Source organism: Carex rostrata, chromosome 5, assembly GCF_964058835.1.
Source record: "Carex rostrata chromosome 5, lpCarRost1.2, whole genome shotgun sequence".
Lineage (NCBI taxonomy): Eukaryota > Viridiplantae > Streptophyta > Magnoliopsida > Poales > Cyperaceae > Carex > Carex rostrata.
In genome coordinates this window covers 2,052,185-2,067,079 of record NC_135922.1, presented here as the reverse complement: position 1 = coordinate 2,067,079, position 14,895 = coordinate 2,052,185, and the positions used below count along the sequence as shown (strand labels likewise).

Here is a 14,895-nt window from a genome sequence, read left to right as displayed (position 1 = left end):
GAAAGAAATACAAATTTTTCGACATCATCGATTTGTGCCTTTGATCAATCTCATTTGGGTAGTCAGTTACATAGGCCCCGTTCGGCAAGATGGATTAAGAGGTGAAGGATTAAGAACTTAAGGAACGCTAAGGAGCTCACGTTCGGCAAGTGAAAGATTAAGATGAAAGAAAGATTATACATTAAAAAAATCTATTATATTATGTAGTAAGAGTCAAAGACCAATATACCCCCATCATATATTGTTATATAGATAACAGTAATTGATTTAATGTTTTTCCGCAATATAAATTGAATTAAACCTAAAACAAATTTGATGAAAATTAAACAAATTTCATGACATTACCAAATAAAACCTAGCAACACCTTAGTAAGCTAAGCATAGGTGAACAATTGGAGGTAGACCACAAAATTATGTTTCAAATAATAAAATGTTATCAATCGCAAACCATTTTGAAATTTACATCCCAAAAAAATGGGAAGTTTACATCTCTTACTTCTCATGTGCTTCTTCTCCTTACATTTTTCATCAAGCAGCCTTGCCACAAATAAAACTGACATGTTTGCACTTCTTTCCTTCAAGTCACTCATAGGGAATTATCATTATGAAATGATACTCTTCAAAATTTACAAGGTTTTCTTAAAAATTATATTTTTATTGGGAACACAGATTAAATATGCGCTGCCCATTAAATCAGAGTTTTATTGGGAACTCATATCTAATATGGTAACTTTCAAATTTTCTTATAAAAACAGTTAACTTTATTTATTTTATTTTTTTACGGTGGTAAAAAACAAATCGGTTAATGAGGTGGGGTGGGAAGACATTTTGATTTGAATTCAGACATATTCTATTCATTATGTAGTATATATGGACAAAAGCAGCAACCAGTTGCGGGTCTCTTTATTTGCACCGCACGGATCTTGATGTACTACAAAAATCATAGAAAATTGAGCTTCTGGATTGAGTAAACAAGTTGATACAATGTTCTTAATTAATAAATTGCTTCATCAAAAAAAAAAAACATTATTTTAGATGGAAGAGTCCAAATTGGAATTTAGTTCTTCTAACCTCCAATCCAGTTTATTCGGCCATTTTTATTAATAACCTTAAAAAAAAGACAATTTTAAAAATGCCCTAACCACCAGGCTTAGGGGCGGTCCAAAAAACTCAGAAGACCGCCCTTGCGCTGGGCGGTCTGATCTTTTTTTTTTTTTTTTTAGTGTGGTTTCTACACTAGCAGACCGCCCCTGCGCTGGGCGGTCTGTTCGATTTTTTTTTTTTTTTTAGATCTTAATATTTTTGATTTAAATTTTCTTGTTTAGAGTGTATGCCAAAAAATAAGGCATTTAATATATTTATGAAGTCGTCGTAACTCTTTATAACTTTGATTTGATTTGATTCAAAAGATACATATTCATATATATACATGTATTATTATATTATATACACATATATATATACATATATATACATGTATTATATTATATATACATATATACATATATTATATTATATTATATATACATATACATATATTATACATATATTATACATCTATTATATACATATACATATATTATACATATATTTTACATATATTATATTATATATACATATATACATATATACATATATATACATAGCCCATGCCGCTGCACAGACCGAATGCATAGCACAGACCGATATGTAATATGCGTATCTCAAATCTAATGAACTAATATATTATTATTTTACCTTAATTTTCTTTTGGATTTTACAAATTAGCTAGTTCTAAATTTTACTTATCTCAAGGTACATACATGCATGTGGTCCAAGATGACTAAGATAAGATGCATGTGGTCCAAGATGACTAAGATGCATGGTTACAATGATCCGATCTAAATTATTGGTACCAGGCCACATATTACACACGAGGATCATGCATGTGGCCTCCGTATTAATTATCTCGCTTTCAATTGCAAATAAATAACATCTTACAATTAAAACAAAAAAACATATAGTCAGTTCGGATCTAAACTGAAATATTATATATATATGTTACTCGGACGATCGATATGATGAACTCTAAATCTATTGCACCATATTCTTTTTACATTTTCTTCGTGAACTTTTTTATATATTGTCCATGAGATATATAGTGATTACGCTCAATTTTGTGCCCGAACTTTTACTGTGTATGTGTATTTCTATATGCTTTCTATAGTAACGGATTTCGAAGCAGATATTTGTTTTTCTTTTTTTTTTGTGCAATACTTGAAATAGAAAATGAACATAGGAGAATATGTATTGGCAACCATTTCAGACAAAAATAAGCATTACTTATAGTTTGATGGAATGTTAGCTCATGGAATACGTCTTAAATTAGAACAGATATATTAATTAATTACCTGAACGAAAACGTCTGAAATGACAACCCTTTAGAAAGAATTTTACAATTCAAGAATTATCACACTATATTAATTAACGGAGCCCAAATGAAAGAGATACTTCTACACACATATACTATTGTAGTGTCTTTATGAAGCATTAACTCTACTGATAATCTTATACAATTCTACATGTTCTCAAAACCTGCATATTCTCTATATGTGTCTCTCTTTCCTTCTGACAGAGAAGTTTCATCTTTATGATGCACAGACCACTGGTAGGAAACCAACATGATCTGTTGTTCCATATATCTATATGAGCAAAACTAGGGTGTGATTGATTGTTCCACTGGTAAGGGTTGGTGAGCACACTACAGAATAAGTGATTATACACGGACATAAACAAGCGAGCTACACGGATATCCCGCCGCGTAGGCTGTCACGGTTTAGAAATCCTTGTATATATACACACGGATATTTACCGCGTACAATTACCGAATAGCTACACGGATTATTACATACACAGCCGTTTACAAATACTTGACACTGGCGCTCTCCATAACCGAGCTTCACGGATTATTACATAAAAAACCGTGTACAATTAGATTTCTACACGGTTATTTATCTAAATATCCGTGTAGCTCTCTTATTTTTTAATTTTGTTTAATATTGAAATATCTTTCTACACGGATATATAAATAAATATCCGTGTAGCTCTCTTATTTTTTAATATTTTTTTAATATATAATTTTATGTATTAATTTTCTTCTTTATTTTTTTAATGTGGAAACACCTTTCTACACGGATGTATAATTAAATATCCGTGTACCTCTCTTATTTTTAATATTTTTTAATATTGAATGACCTTTCTACACGGATGTATAATTAAATATCCGTGTAGCTCTCTTATTTTTTAATATTTTTTTAATATATAATTTTATGTATTAATTTTCTTCTTTATTTTTTTAATGTGGAAACACCTTTCTACACGGATGTATAATTCAATATCCGTGTACCTCTCTTATTTTTTAATATTTTTTAATATTGAATGACCTTTCTACACGGATGTATAATTAAATATCCGTGTAGCTCTCTTATTTTTTAATATTTTTTTAATATATAATTTTATGTATTAATTTTCTTCTTTATTTTTTTAATGTGGAAACACCTTTCTACACGGATGTATAATTAAATATCAGTGTACCTCTCTTATTTTTTAATATTTTTTAATATTGAATGACCTTTCTACACGGATGTATAATTAAATATCCGTGTAGCTCTCTTATTTTTTAATATTTTTTAAATATATTATTTTATGTATTAATTTTCTTCTTTTTTTTTAATGTGGAAACACCTTTCTACACGGATGTATAATTAAATATCCGTGTAGCTCTCTTATTTTTTAATATTTTTTAAATATATTATTTTATGTATTAATTTTCTTCTTTATTTTTTTAATGTGGAAACACCTTTCTACACGGATGTATAATTAAAATCCGTGTACCCCTCTTATTTTTTAATATTTTTTTTATATTGAATGATCTTTGTACACGGATGTATAATTAAATATCCGTGTAGCTCTCTTATTTTTTAATATTTTTTTAATATATAATTTTATGTATTAATTTTCTTCTTTATTTTTTTAATTTGGAAAAACCTTTGTACACGGATAAATTTTAAAATGTCCGTGTATAATTGAACTACTTTTTTTTTAAAAAATTTTGCTTTTTTTTTGCTAGCCTCCAGTTTTGCCAGCCATTTAAAATCAGATCAATTCCAGAACAGAGAATTTCCAAAATAAGAATACCAAAACCGGTAAATTTTCGAAATTTCCAAATTATATAAAAAATTAATACAAAATTCATGTACACTGAATTATACAAAGATCATACAAATCCATATTCTGGTTTACAAAATTCTTTTATAAAAAAATCTGCCCACATACATCTAAAGTGATCTAACTGCTCCTTGGAGTAACTCTTTGAATCTGGTGAATACTACAAAAAATTCGAAACATGCAAGTTACAAAAATACGGCAACTACATCTCTGTTTTGCTTTATAGAAATAAATTATTGCAATTATAACAATGCAACTAATAAAACAAGTTTAGAGGAAATCAATATTAATTGTATGGACAAGTCAAGGCAAAACATATGAATTACATACCGGATATGCTGGCCATTTGAATTGTATGCTCTCAACAAAGTGAAACATAAAAATCATCGTGTAATAACCGCACTCCCAACCGCCAATCTGTTGCGGGCACTGATATTTACATTCAGCAGCCTATGTCAGAATGACAATAAATTTTTGAACCCAAAAATATGAAATTATAAAATTATAGTGTGCTCACCTCCTTCCAGAGCCCATTCATTTTATTTCTGCTCTTACCCGTGCTCTGCACTCCACCCTCTTTAAGATATTGCCGAAAAGCCCTTACAAAATTGAGTGACTGTAATTAGCAATTCCACAATTATAAAAAAAAAAATCAAACCAAGTGATATTTAGATAACTTACTTAATTATAACAGTCATGACTCTTTTAGACTGCTGAGTGGTGATGGATTTGTCGGGCCGCCTTGAATCCATGACATAAATCGTATTTTCAAGTGGCACAATCACCAACAAACACCAGTGGGAGCTGTGGGGGGAGAAGAATTGTAGTACTTTAGCATAAAATTAGTGACATATATATTTCAGCATGTAATGGTGACACAACTGTTTGCTATGGTTCATTGTGTAATTGTTTAACTGAAAATATAAACAATTAAGGGTTACAAGTAACCTACTTTTGGTGGTATGGCAGGAGAAGAAATTTCTTTTGATCCCCACGAGCATGATGCATCGCTTTACGCAAGTAGTCGACACAATCATCCTCATACCATTCCAACATGTTTCCATTAATTCTGCCGGGGTCCAAAAGTGCACACAAGTTCACCTTACCTTTCGATGCGGTCTCACGGCATTTATGGACTAGGAACCTGAAAAATCATCATTTTACATTAGAGTATATATATTTGAGTGCTATACACATGATATAAATAATTGATTGGTCACTAACATGAGGAAAACGGTGATGACTCCCACATCGAGCCATTTATCGCTTGACGAGGCGCCCTGTAGAAAGTCGTTGAATTCTGTGAAAGGCAGCACGACCTCCCTGCCATCGTGTAGAAACATACCGGGGGGGACACTGAAGGTAATAGCCGTCATGTCCTTGGGTGCCTTGATCAAGTGGGCGTGGAGAGTCTGCAACTGACCAGGCAAACGGCTAACCTCTTCTGCTGTGAGCCCCGTACGGTCTAGTGGCGCATCCACTGGCGCATCCACTGGCGCATCTACTGGCGCATCCACTGGCGCATCAGGCACTTCTGGCGCAACAGACACCAAGTATAATTCCATGTCCCGTACCGGTGACAACGCTTCATCCTCATTGATTGTCTCACCTCTTCGTATCTGTATCAAATGTTGTATATGTCTTTTTCAAGTATTTGAAAAGAATGATTTGAATAAGATATCCCATTAATTTGGAGTTTACGTACATTGTCCAAAATAATTTGATTTTTCGGCCATTGGACTGTCGAATAGCGGGCATCATCAAGCACCACCATTTCATCGACAGGGACAGGAAGAGGTATTCTCACAGCCCAATCCTGCGTGATCTTCTCAATCGCTACGCGGAGATAGTTGGGCCTCAACTGATCACCGGCTGCAAGAGGATATACAGTGCCCTTAGCAATGGTCAGAGGAGTAGTACCGAAATACATGACGAGGTCGCATGCTGTGGCCTCCTGCAATAATTATCAGCAATTAGTTGTCTTTAGAATGAAATAATATTGTCTAGCGAATTAACCGCGAGAATCAACAATACCTTTCGATTATGAACAAGTAGTGGTTACCTTTAGATTGTCCAAGCCGCCTATCACTTCGGTCCCGGATGCCTGACTGCTTCGCCGAATTCCCGGAGAAACGGGAGGTCGGTCCTCAGATGGCTGCCTAATTTGGTGCATTTGGTTCACCATCCTTGATTCCAGCTCAGCCAGCTTCTGGTTGTACTCCATTGAAAGCTCCTCGCGTACCTCCTGGCGCACCTGCGCCAACCTTGATTCCATCTCGTCTTTGTTGACCTTGGCACGAGGTCTTCTCCGGGGTTTTGCTCCATTGAATTCCTCCTTCCAGCCCGTGTAGACCCCTCTGCCCCTAACTCGACTGGTGTGTTCTGGATTCGGGAGCGCCAAGGACAAGGAATCTTCTTGACTTGCGACAGTCCGGGCACCAGAATTGACCTCCTCCACCTCCAACTGTTAATTAAAAAATTGGTTATAACAAAACACTAAGTAATGTACACAGAGTTATGATTTTGTTTGAATGACACAGTTATAACAAAAGGCTCTTACCATTTTATGAGCAACGGGCTCCACGTCTTTTGGGAGTACTATCCGCCCCTCAAGGGTTACCTCAGATCTTCCCATGAGCCAATCTTGGCCCCTAGGATTTTTTATCTTAACCACGGGTGAGTCAGACTGTTGGTTTTTCAAAATAACTTTTGCCCATTCTTTCGACTTACCCTCGTAACCACCTGACCCTAATTTGTGCGGGTACTTGTTCATTTTGGCGATCTTCCTGCCCTTCTCACTTTTTTCCTTCGAACATCAAAGTAAATCCATTACTTAAGGAAGATGGGTACAGATTGAGAAAGAACAAAAACTAAGAGCATCTCCAATCCAGCAATTGAAATTAATTGCTAATTTGTGCGGTTATGAAATTAATTCCAACAATTGCTAAATAAGCAATAGCCGTACAACCCAGCAATTACAGAAACAATTGACGCATCAGCATAAGCAATCCATAAGCAATCACTGTTGGAGATGCTCTAATGAGTTACCTAAATTTACATACCTTGAATTCTTCTGTTTTCTTCAAAGCTTGGAACTCCTCCCACACCTCTTGTGTCAGCCAAGGATACACTGGCAACGGATCTTTCCCTTGATCCATGTAAAGTGTTTTCAACCTGCTCTTGAATTGCTTCCAAGCTTCATTCATTATCTTCAAAGAAACTCCCTTTATCTTGTCTTTTGGGTCGTCCACGATGTTCCACTGGTCCTGATTGACAACGAAACTACTGCATGTAAGTTCATCTACTCCAAAAAAAAAATTAGAATTGTTAGGTACTTTACCTTCACAATGTTCCACCATTGGTCCTTGTCCTTCTTTTGATCAAACTGATCCCAGCGCTCGACCAGGATAGATGCATGTTTCTTCACCGTGGAGGCGCAAAAATTTGAGTACTTTGCCCGATTATCACCCGTCGCACAGCCGTTCTTGTGGAATTCGATTGGCAATATTTCCTTCTGCTCAGTGATCTTCTTGCACATTGTCGGACCTCTTTTCCTTTTTTCAGGCCGAGCCTGCGAGACCTCTTCTTCCATGACAGCTACATTCTCTCCTTCTACTTTATCCATCACAGCTACATTCTCTACATTATCCTCACCTGAATGTGTCATCGTTCTTTCTACAATCTACCGAGCGAGCGAGAGGAGCTTAGAGGTTCACCAACTACAGGAGGACAGAGCGAAACACCAACAGTGGCAGCACCAAGAGAGAGGAACCACGGAAAGAGAGAGGAGGAGACGCGTGGGTTTAGGGTTAAGAGGAGACGAAGGGATTTTGAAAAGAAAGTGACCAGGCCGACCCAGCGCGCATTTTATTTCGCGCAAACCATTTATACACGGATATTTAATTAAACATCCGTGAAGGAAGACATTTCTAGACGGTTATTTCATTAATAATCCGTGTATAAATTCTATGCGTTCGCGGAAACAAATTCGCGCCTTGGGAAGTTCGAAATGTAAAGACATATTTTTATTTTTTTTTTAAATTTTTAAACTTAATTTGCATCTAAACTCAAATATTTATAAATAATAAAATTTCAGAGTTTGAAGCGACGTCGTTCCGACTTCCATTAGATAATTATTTAAAAAGCACATTTTCAGTTTAAATAGCAAATCTTTTAACTTTCTACACGGATGTTTAAGTAAAAAACCGTTTAGAAATGATAGAGAATGTCTCCACGGATATTTCATTAAACATCCGTGTGCAAATATTTATTAATTTAAAATTCTTAGAAGACGAAACGGCTCTTCAAAATTCTATATGAAACTAGTTCGATCAAGATATTTATATAAATTTTATTTGCAAGTAGAAATGGCCGAAGTCCCTCCGGCCGGCAGTGCTCACCCCTCAAATGTGCCGTGGCCATTGCCCTCCGGCTACGTCCCGCCCGAAGAGGTTGATGTTAATTTCGAACTCCCCCCCGGTTTCGAAGTCCCTCCTGGCTATCTCAGGCCTCCTCCCAACTACAGGAGGACATGGCCGTGGCCGCCTTCAAATGTGCCACGCCGAAGTCCAAGGGGGCATCCACCACCAAAGCCGTACATAAGGAGGGGCGATCGCTGGATCAGGCCAAAGAGCCCCTGGATTAGGAGGAGGCCGGGGTCGCGCCAGGGCCTTTATGAAGGCATGTTTCATTAATTTAGCTATCTTTTTTTGTTTTCTTCTTCTGTATTTTGTTTAATCAGTTTTTTTTGTGTTATATGATGTATTAGCCAGGATCCTTTTTGATGTAATATATTTTGTTTAATTTAATCAACATTTTGTTTTCTATAAATTTTTCTTTTTTGTTAAATAAATGATGCTATCTAAATAATTAATAATGTTAATATGTTATAGATATAAATTAACGTGTTAAATTAAAGTGTTAAAATACCTTTATATTAATAATCTCATATTTATATTAATATTTAAGTAAAGATTCATAAAATATAAACAGACAAAATATAAACAATTAAAATATAGACAAATGAAATATAAATTATTTAATATTAAAAATAAAAATAATCTATTTCTTGGTTTTATTTGAAGATTCATCTTTTTTGTCTTTATTGCTTTCTTGATCTTCTTCATTTTTTTTCTGCTTCTTCCTCGCCCTTCTCTTCTCCTCGTCTTCCTCTTCTCCTTCCTCCTCATCATCTTCTCCAGCAGCCTCTTCCTCTTCCTCCTCTTCCTCTCCCTCCTCTTCTTCTTCATCGTCGTCTTCGTCATCATCTTCTTCTTCTTGGTCATCGTTCTCGCACCTAGGGCAGATCCATGAATTGTATCTCGGATCTCTGCTGCCTTGGTAAGTATTTGAGCAGACGCATAACGGGTGGTATGAGTCTTGACAGTGGTTGCAATGGAACAACCACTCATATTTTCCGACCTCTTGGCACACTGTGCACTGTATGCCTCCAGTGGGTAAGTCGTTTTGTGAGTCGTCTGAGTCTAAACCTTCAGTTTGCTGGAAGAACTCACTCTCAGAACTATTTGAATCGTTAGAGTTTGAGTAGTCACTGTTATTTTGTGAGTCATCGGATGAGTAGGGATCCATTTTTCCTGGGAACAAATTAAAGAAGTAAGTTCAAAAGAAATGTACAATTCAGATTGTTTTGTAATGGAGTTTCTCGGATTATATAGAATTATGAAGTTGTTTTGATCGTCTTCTCAGATAATTACATAGAAAGGCAACTATTCGAATTCCGCGCTTCAAAATAAATGCAACATTTTACAAGATTCATGCATAACGGACGTCTTAATTAAAATAACTATTTCTACACGGACGTTTGATTAAACGTCCGTGTACGATTCTTTCTAATAGTTTTGGTCAATAAATATGGCTCTAATTACTAAAGGGTTAGGGAATGAATATGGTGCCCTTTCAATTTTCTTTTATTTAATAGTCATAAGTTCCAACGATGCAAAAGCCTGCTCATAATTAATACATGTAAAAGAGTAAAAACTAATTAATAAAGAGTAGGGCTAAAAGTCCGTGTGGAATACCTTTCTACACGGATTTGTAGTTAAAAGTCCGTGTGAAAAACCTTTCTACACGGAGTTTTAATTAAAAATCCGTTTAGAAAGGTTTTCCAAACGGATTAAAGGTCCGTGTGGAAAACCTTTCTAAACGGATTTTTGTTGGTACTTACATAAATAATAAGTTGCCTTTATTTTTTTATTCTTAAATGATGCACTTAATATGTCAACTAGAAAAAAAACACTACATATAAACAATGATACGAAATCATAATATTGAACAACAGATCATACAAAACCATATTAAATAGTAAGAATAAATGCAAAATTTCATAATATGGAGCGTAGTTTCCTTTTCCAGTTTAAATAATAAATGTAAAAACTTAAGGATAAATGCAAAATGGCTGCGAACATTTAGAAAGGTTTTTAAACATTTTAAAATATTCAAAAAAAGAAATACATAGCTAAAAGAGAGCTACACGGACATTTAACTACATGTCCGTGTAGAAAAGCAATTTGTCATTAAAACTCTTCTTAAGGGAAAAGGGGGCTGTTCGATGGGTTCTCTCACCATCGGTTCTGCTTATCAGATATCTATATTCATAAAATTTATATTTAAAAGGAATAAATAAACAAATAAAATGTAAAATACAAAAACACAGTAAAATATTATCGATCGGTTTACAGTCATCCAAAGATCTCATCAGTAATGCAAATAAACTATGCTTATCTATTCGGCTATTCATCTCTGAAATATTATAAAAGAAATAAATATTATAAATTGTTTTTTTTCTGGAATATAAATATGAAATTGTTCACGGTTAAACGAAATAAATATTATACATTGGTTTTTTTTTTTCCTTTTTTTCTTTTTTTCCACTGTTTGAACATTTTCCCATAGTCCTTCACTGTGGTCAGATCTCATGTAATTTGTTTCGTCTTGTTCTTCAGTAGTTGTTGCTATCTCAGCTTGCACATCGGCACAAAATGGAGGTATCTCATCGAACTGGTCGTACTCTTCTTCGTCGATTACGTTTTCTATCCCAACAATCTTTCTTTTTCCGGGTAAGACGATGCTCCACCTAGCATCACTCGGGTCAGTGACATAAAAGACTTGGGTTGCTTGCTTGGCGAGTATGAACGGATCATCAACATACCCGACTCTGTTAAAATCTACCATTGTGAACCCGTCGTTATCAACTTTAACGCCACGGTCTTCGACCCATTGACACCGAAACAAGGGAATGCTGAGGTGAGCATTGTAAACGAGCTCCCAAATTTCTTCAATAACACCGTAATATGACTTTGATGCCATTACAGGCCGGGCATCCCCTGATCTACTGAATTCTTGAGACGTCGCCACCAACGTCACCCCACTATTTTGCATGGTGCTCTTATCACTTTGTAATTTAGTGTAAAATGTATATCCATTAATCTCGTATCCTTGGAATGTTCTAACAACCATTTGGGGTCCTTGGCCCAGCCATCTAACCGTTTCACTTACGGGCGACATTTCGGAGTGTGACTTCACTCTTTCTTTCAGCCATCCTATGAAACAACGGTTATGCTCATCAGTAATCCACTTCTGACTTCTCGTGTAGTTCTGTTGTCGAAGGATTGCCATGTGCTCATCTATATAGGGAGTGACATCTGCCATGTGCTGTAGTACAATAAAATGTGCCTTTAACAGTTCATCTCTATCAGCAAGTATGGCTTTCAACCCAATAGTCCCTACTCCTTGGAGCCTTCCCTCGTATCGAGATGTTGGAACGCCAATAGGACCAACACCGGTCATGTAGTTGGTGCAAAACTCAATCACCTCTTCCGTGGAATATCCTTCTACGATGCTACCTTCGGGCCGATGTCGGTTCCTTACGTAACTTTTCAAAATACCCATGAATCTCTCGAATGGATACATATACCGCAGGAACACGGGACCACAAATCTTAATTTCCCTCACAAGGTGAACAACAAGGTGAACCATAACATCGAAAAAAGATGGCGGAAAATACATCTCAAGATGGCAAAGAGTAACGACGACCTCCTTTTGCAGAGAGTCCAATTTTAGCGGGTCTATCACTTTGGAATTAATTGCATTGAAGAAAAAACAAAGCTTCGTGATGGCTTGCCGAACGGGCTTTGGTAAAATCCTCGGATTGCAACAGGAATCATATGTGTCATTAAAACATGACAGTCGTGGGATTTCGGACCAATCAATTTCATGTCCTTCATGGACACAAGCTTCTTAATATTCGAAAAATACCCTGATGGGACTTTAATACTATGAAGGCATTTACAGAAGCTTGTTTTCTCGGTCTTCGACATTGTGCACATTGCGGGAGGTAGGTATGCCTTTTGCTTCCCTTTATCCTGCGGTGCAAGCTTGGGTCTTATTTTCATTTCCACCATGTCTTTTCGAGCATTGATACCGTCTTTAGTCTTCCCCGGAATATTCAACAATGTGCCGATCAGACTGTCGCAGACATTTTTCTCAATATGCATGACATCTAGGCAGTGTCTCACTTCTAAATATTCCCAGTACGGTAGCTCCCAAAATATGGACTTCTTTTTCCAAATATTTTTCGGTGGTGCTTTGGCACATTTTCCGAAAACAACTTTAAGATTTTTAACCAGCAGGAAGACACCCTTCCCGTCTAACGGACGACGTGCCACTCCAAGCTCAGTGTTCCCGTTGAATTCTTTCTTCTTCTTACGGTATGAGTGATTAATAGGAAGAAACCTACGGTGCCCCATGAAAACATTCTTTTTACAATTTTTCAACCTCAGCACCTGCGTGTCATCTTCACAGATAGGGCACGCTTTTGCTCCTTTAGTACTATAGCCCGATAAATTTCCGTACGCGGGAAAATCGTTTATGGTGCAAAATACCATGGCCCGCAGCTCAAATTGCTCTTTACCGTACGCATCCCACACCCGGACGCCATCCCTCCACAATTTTTGGAGGTCCTCAATTAATGGTGCGAGATATACATCTATGTCATTTCCGGGTTGTCTGGGTCCTTGGATTAGTAATGACATCATTATATACCTGCGTTTCATGCACAACCAAGGAGGAAGATTGTAAATGCATATAAGAACTGGCCAAGTACTGTGCCGACTGCTCATGCTTCCAAACGGACTCATTCCGTCTGTGCTCAACCCTAGCCTAAGGTTTCTTGATTCGCCACCAAATTCTGTGAAATCTCTATCAATGTTTCTCCACTGAGGAGAATCAGCTGGGTGTCTTAGTTTACCGTCCCTTTTGCGCTCGTCTTCATGCCAACGCAATAATTTCGCATCTTTGGGATTTGCAAATAACCGTTTGAATCTCGGTATTATCGGAAAATACCACACCGACTTAGCCGGAGCCCGACCCTTGTTTCCTTCATCGTTACCATCGTCAGTGTCCTGGTTCTTACGTCTGTACCGTGAAACACCGCATTTAGGACAAACATGCATGGCCTCGTACTCTCCACGGTACAATACACAGTCATTCGGACAGGCATGTATTTTTTCGACCTTCAAGCCCATTGGACAGATCAACTTCTTCGCCTGATATATTGTACAGGGTAACTCGTTGTTATCTGGGAGCATTTCTCGTAAGAGCTCTAATAAGGACGTGAAACTCTTGTCGCTCCAACCATTGTCTGCTTTTAAGTTCAACAATTTCAACACAGCTGACAGTTTTGAAAATTTGGTACACCCGGGATATAACGGCCTTTTGGATTCATTAGACATATACTGAAATTTTTTATAATTTTTATCACTAATTTCATCTTCCACATCACGTAACATGTCTTCTAGATTTTCAATAAAATCGTATTCTGCATTTTCATCAATATTCACACAATCATCCTCGTTGTAATTAAGTTCAAGTAGATTATCAAAATTTTCGACATTCTCAAAATCATCGTTGGAATGAAGCTCAAAATTATCATCAACTTCTACATTAATATCAACATTGTCTTCCAAAACAAAATTTCTATTGGTAGCACTACATTCCCCAATTTTCTCACCATGCATAAACCAACACGTATATCTCTTCTGAAATCCCCGACAAATCAAATGAGCTCTAATTTCTTCCAAGTCCCCAAATCTTTTAAAATTGCTACAATCTCTACAAGGACACAAGATGTCGTTATCCTTTGTCTTCGCTCTATAACTCTCGGCACATTTTATGAACTCATCAACGCGAGCCAAATATTCTGCAGTATCACGTTGCAATTCGTACATCCAACTTCGATACATCTGTAAATTAAATTAAAATAATGATTCCAATTAGTCATGGTGGTCGAGCAACATACATTGTTACAACTTCGTAACCCACTCCTTGAATATTATGCCTCATATGTGAACACATTAATTAGCGGGATTTAATTAGTGTTTAAGAAAAATTCGACAGCATTTCCCCTTAACTCCCCAAGTATGCGTAAACCACATACTCGTAGGAGCAATAAGGAGAAATGCTGACGAATTTTTCTCAAACACTAATTAAATCCCGCTAATTAATGTGTTCACATCCTAAATGAGACACAATATTCAAAGAGCAGTCCCAAACGGGGGACTATCCAAAATTAATCCCTATTAGATTAATTTTGAACGGGCATGGACCTAAAAGCATCAATAGGTCGGTTATTGGACCACAATACACTAATTATTTACATTACCTTAACAGATC

At 36.3% G+C, this 14,895-nt stretch overlaps 2 protein-coding genes across 2 annotated transcripts in view; both read right to left on the bottom strand.

Annotated features, from left to right (window-relative positions):
• The window catches only part of LOC144553931 (dirigent protein 23-like), a 35,132-nt gene that overhangs the window by 14,536 nt on the left and 5,701 nt on the right, over positions 1-14,895 (bottom strand). The gene's annotated exons all lie outside the window — the stretch shown is intronic.
• On the bottom strand, positions 12,294-13,955 carry LOC144554482 (uncharacterized). Its single transcript, XM_078302798.1, has one exon. It carries the CDS (start codon positions 13,953-13,955, stop codon positions 12,294-12,296), a length of 1,662 nt encoding a protein of 553 aa, XP_078158924.1.

Excerpts from the sequence above, each read along its gene's own strand:
- LOC144554482 (XM_078302798.1), bottom strand. The coding sequence starts at position 13,955 with ATGTCTAATGAATCCAAAAGGCCGTTATATCCCGGGTGTACCAAATTT.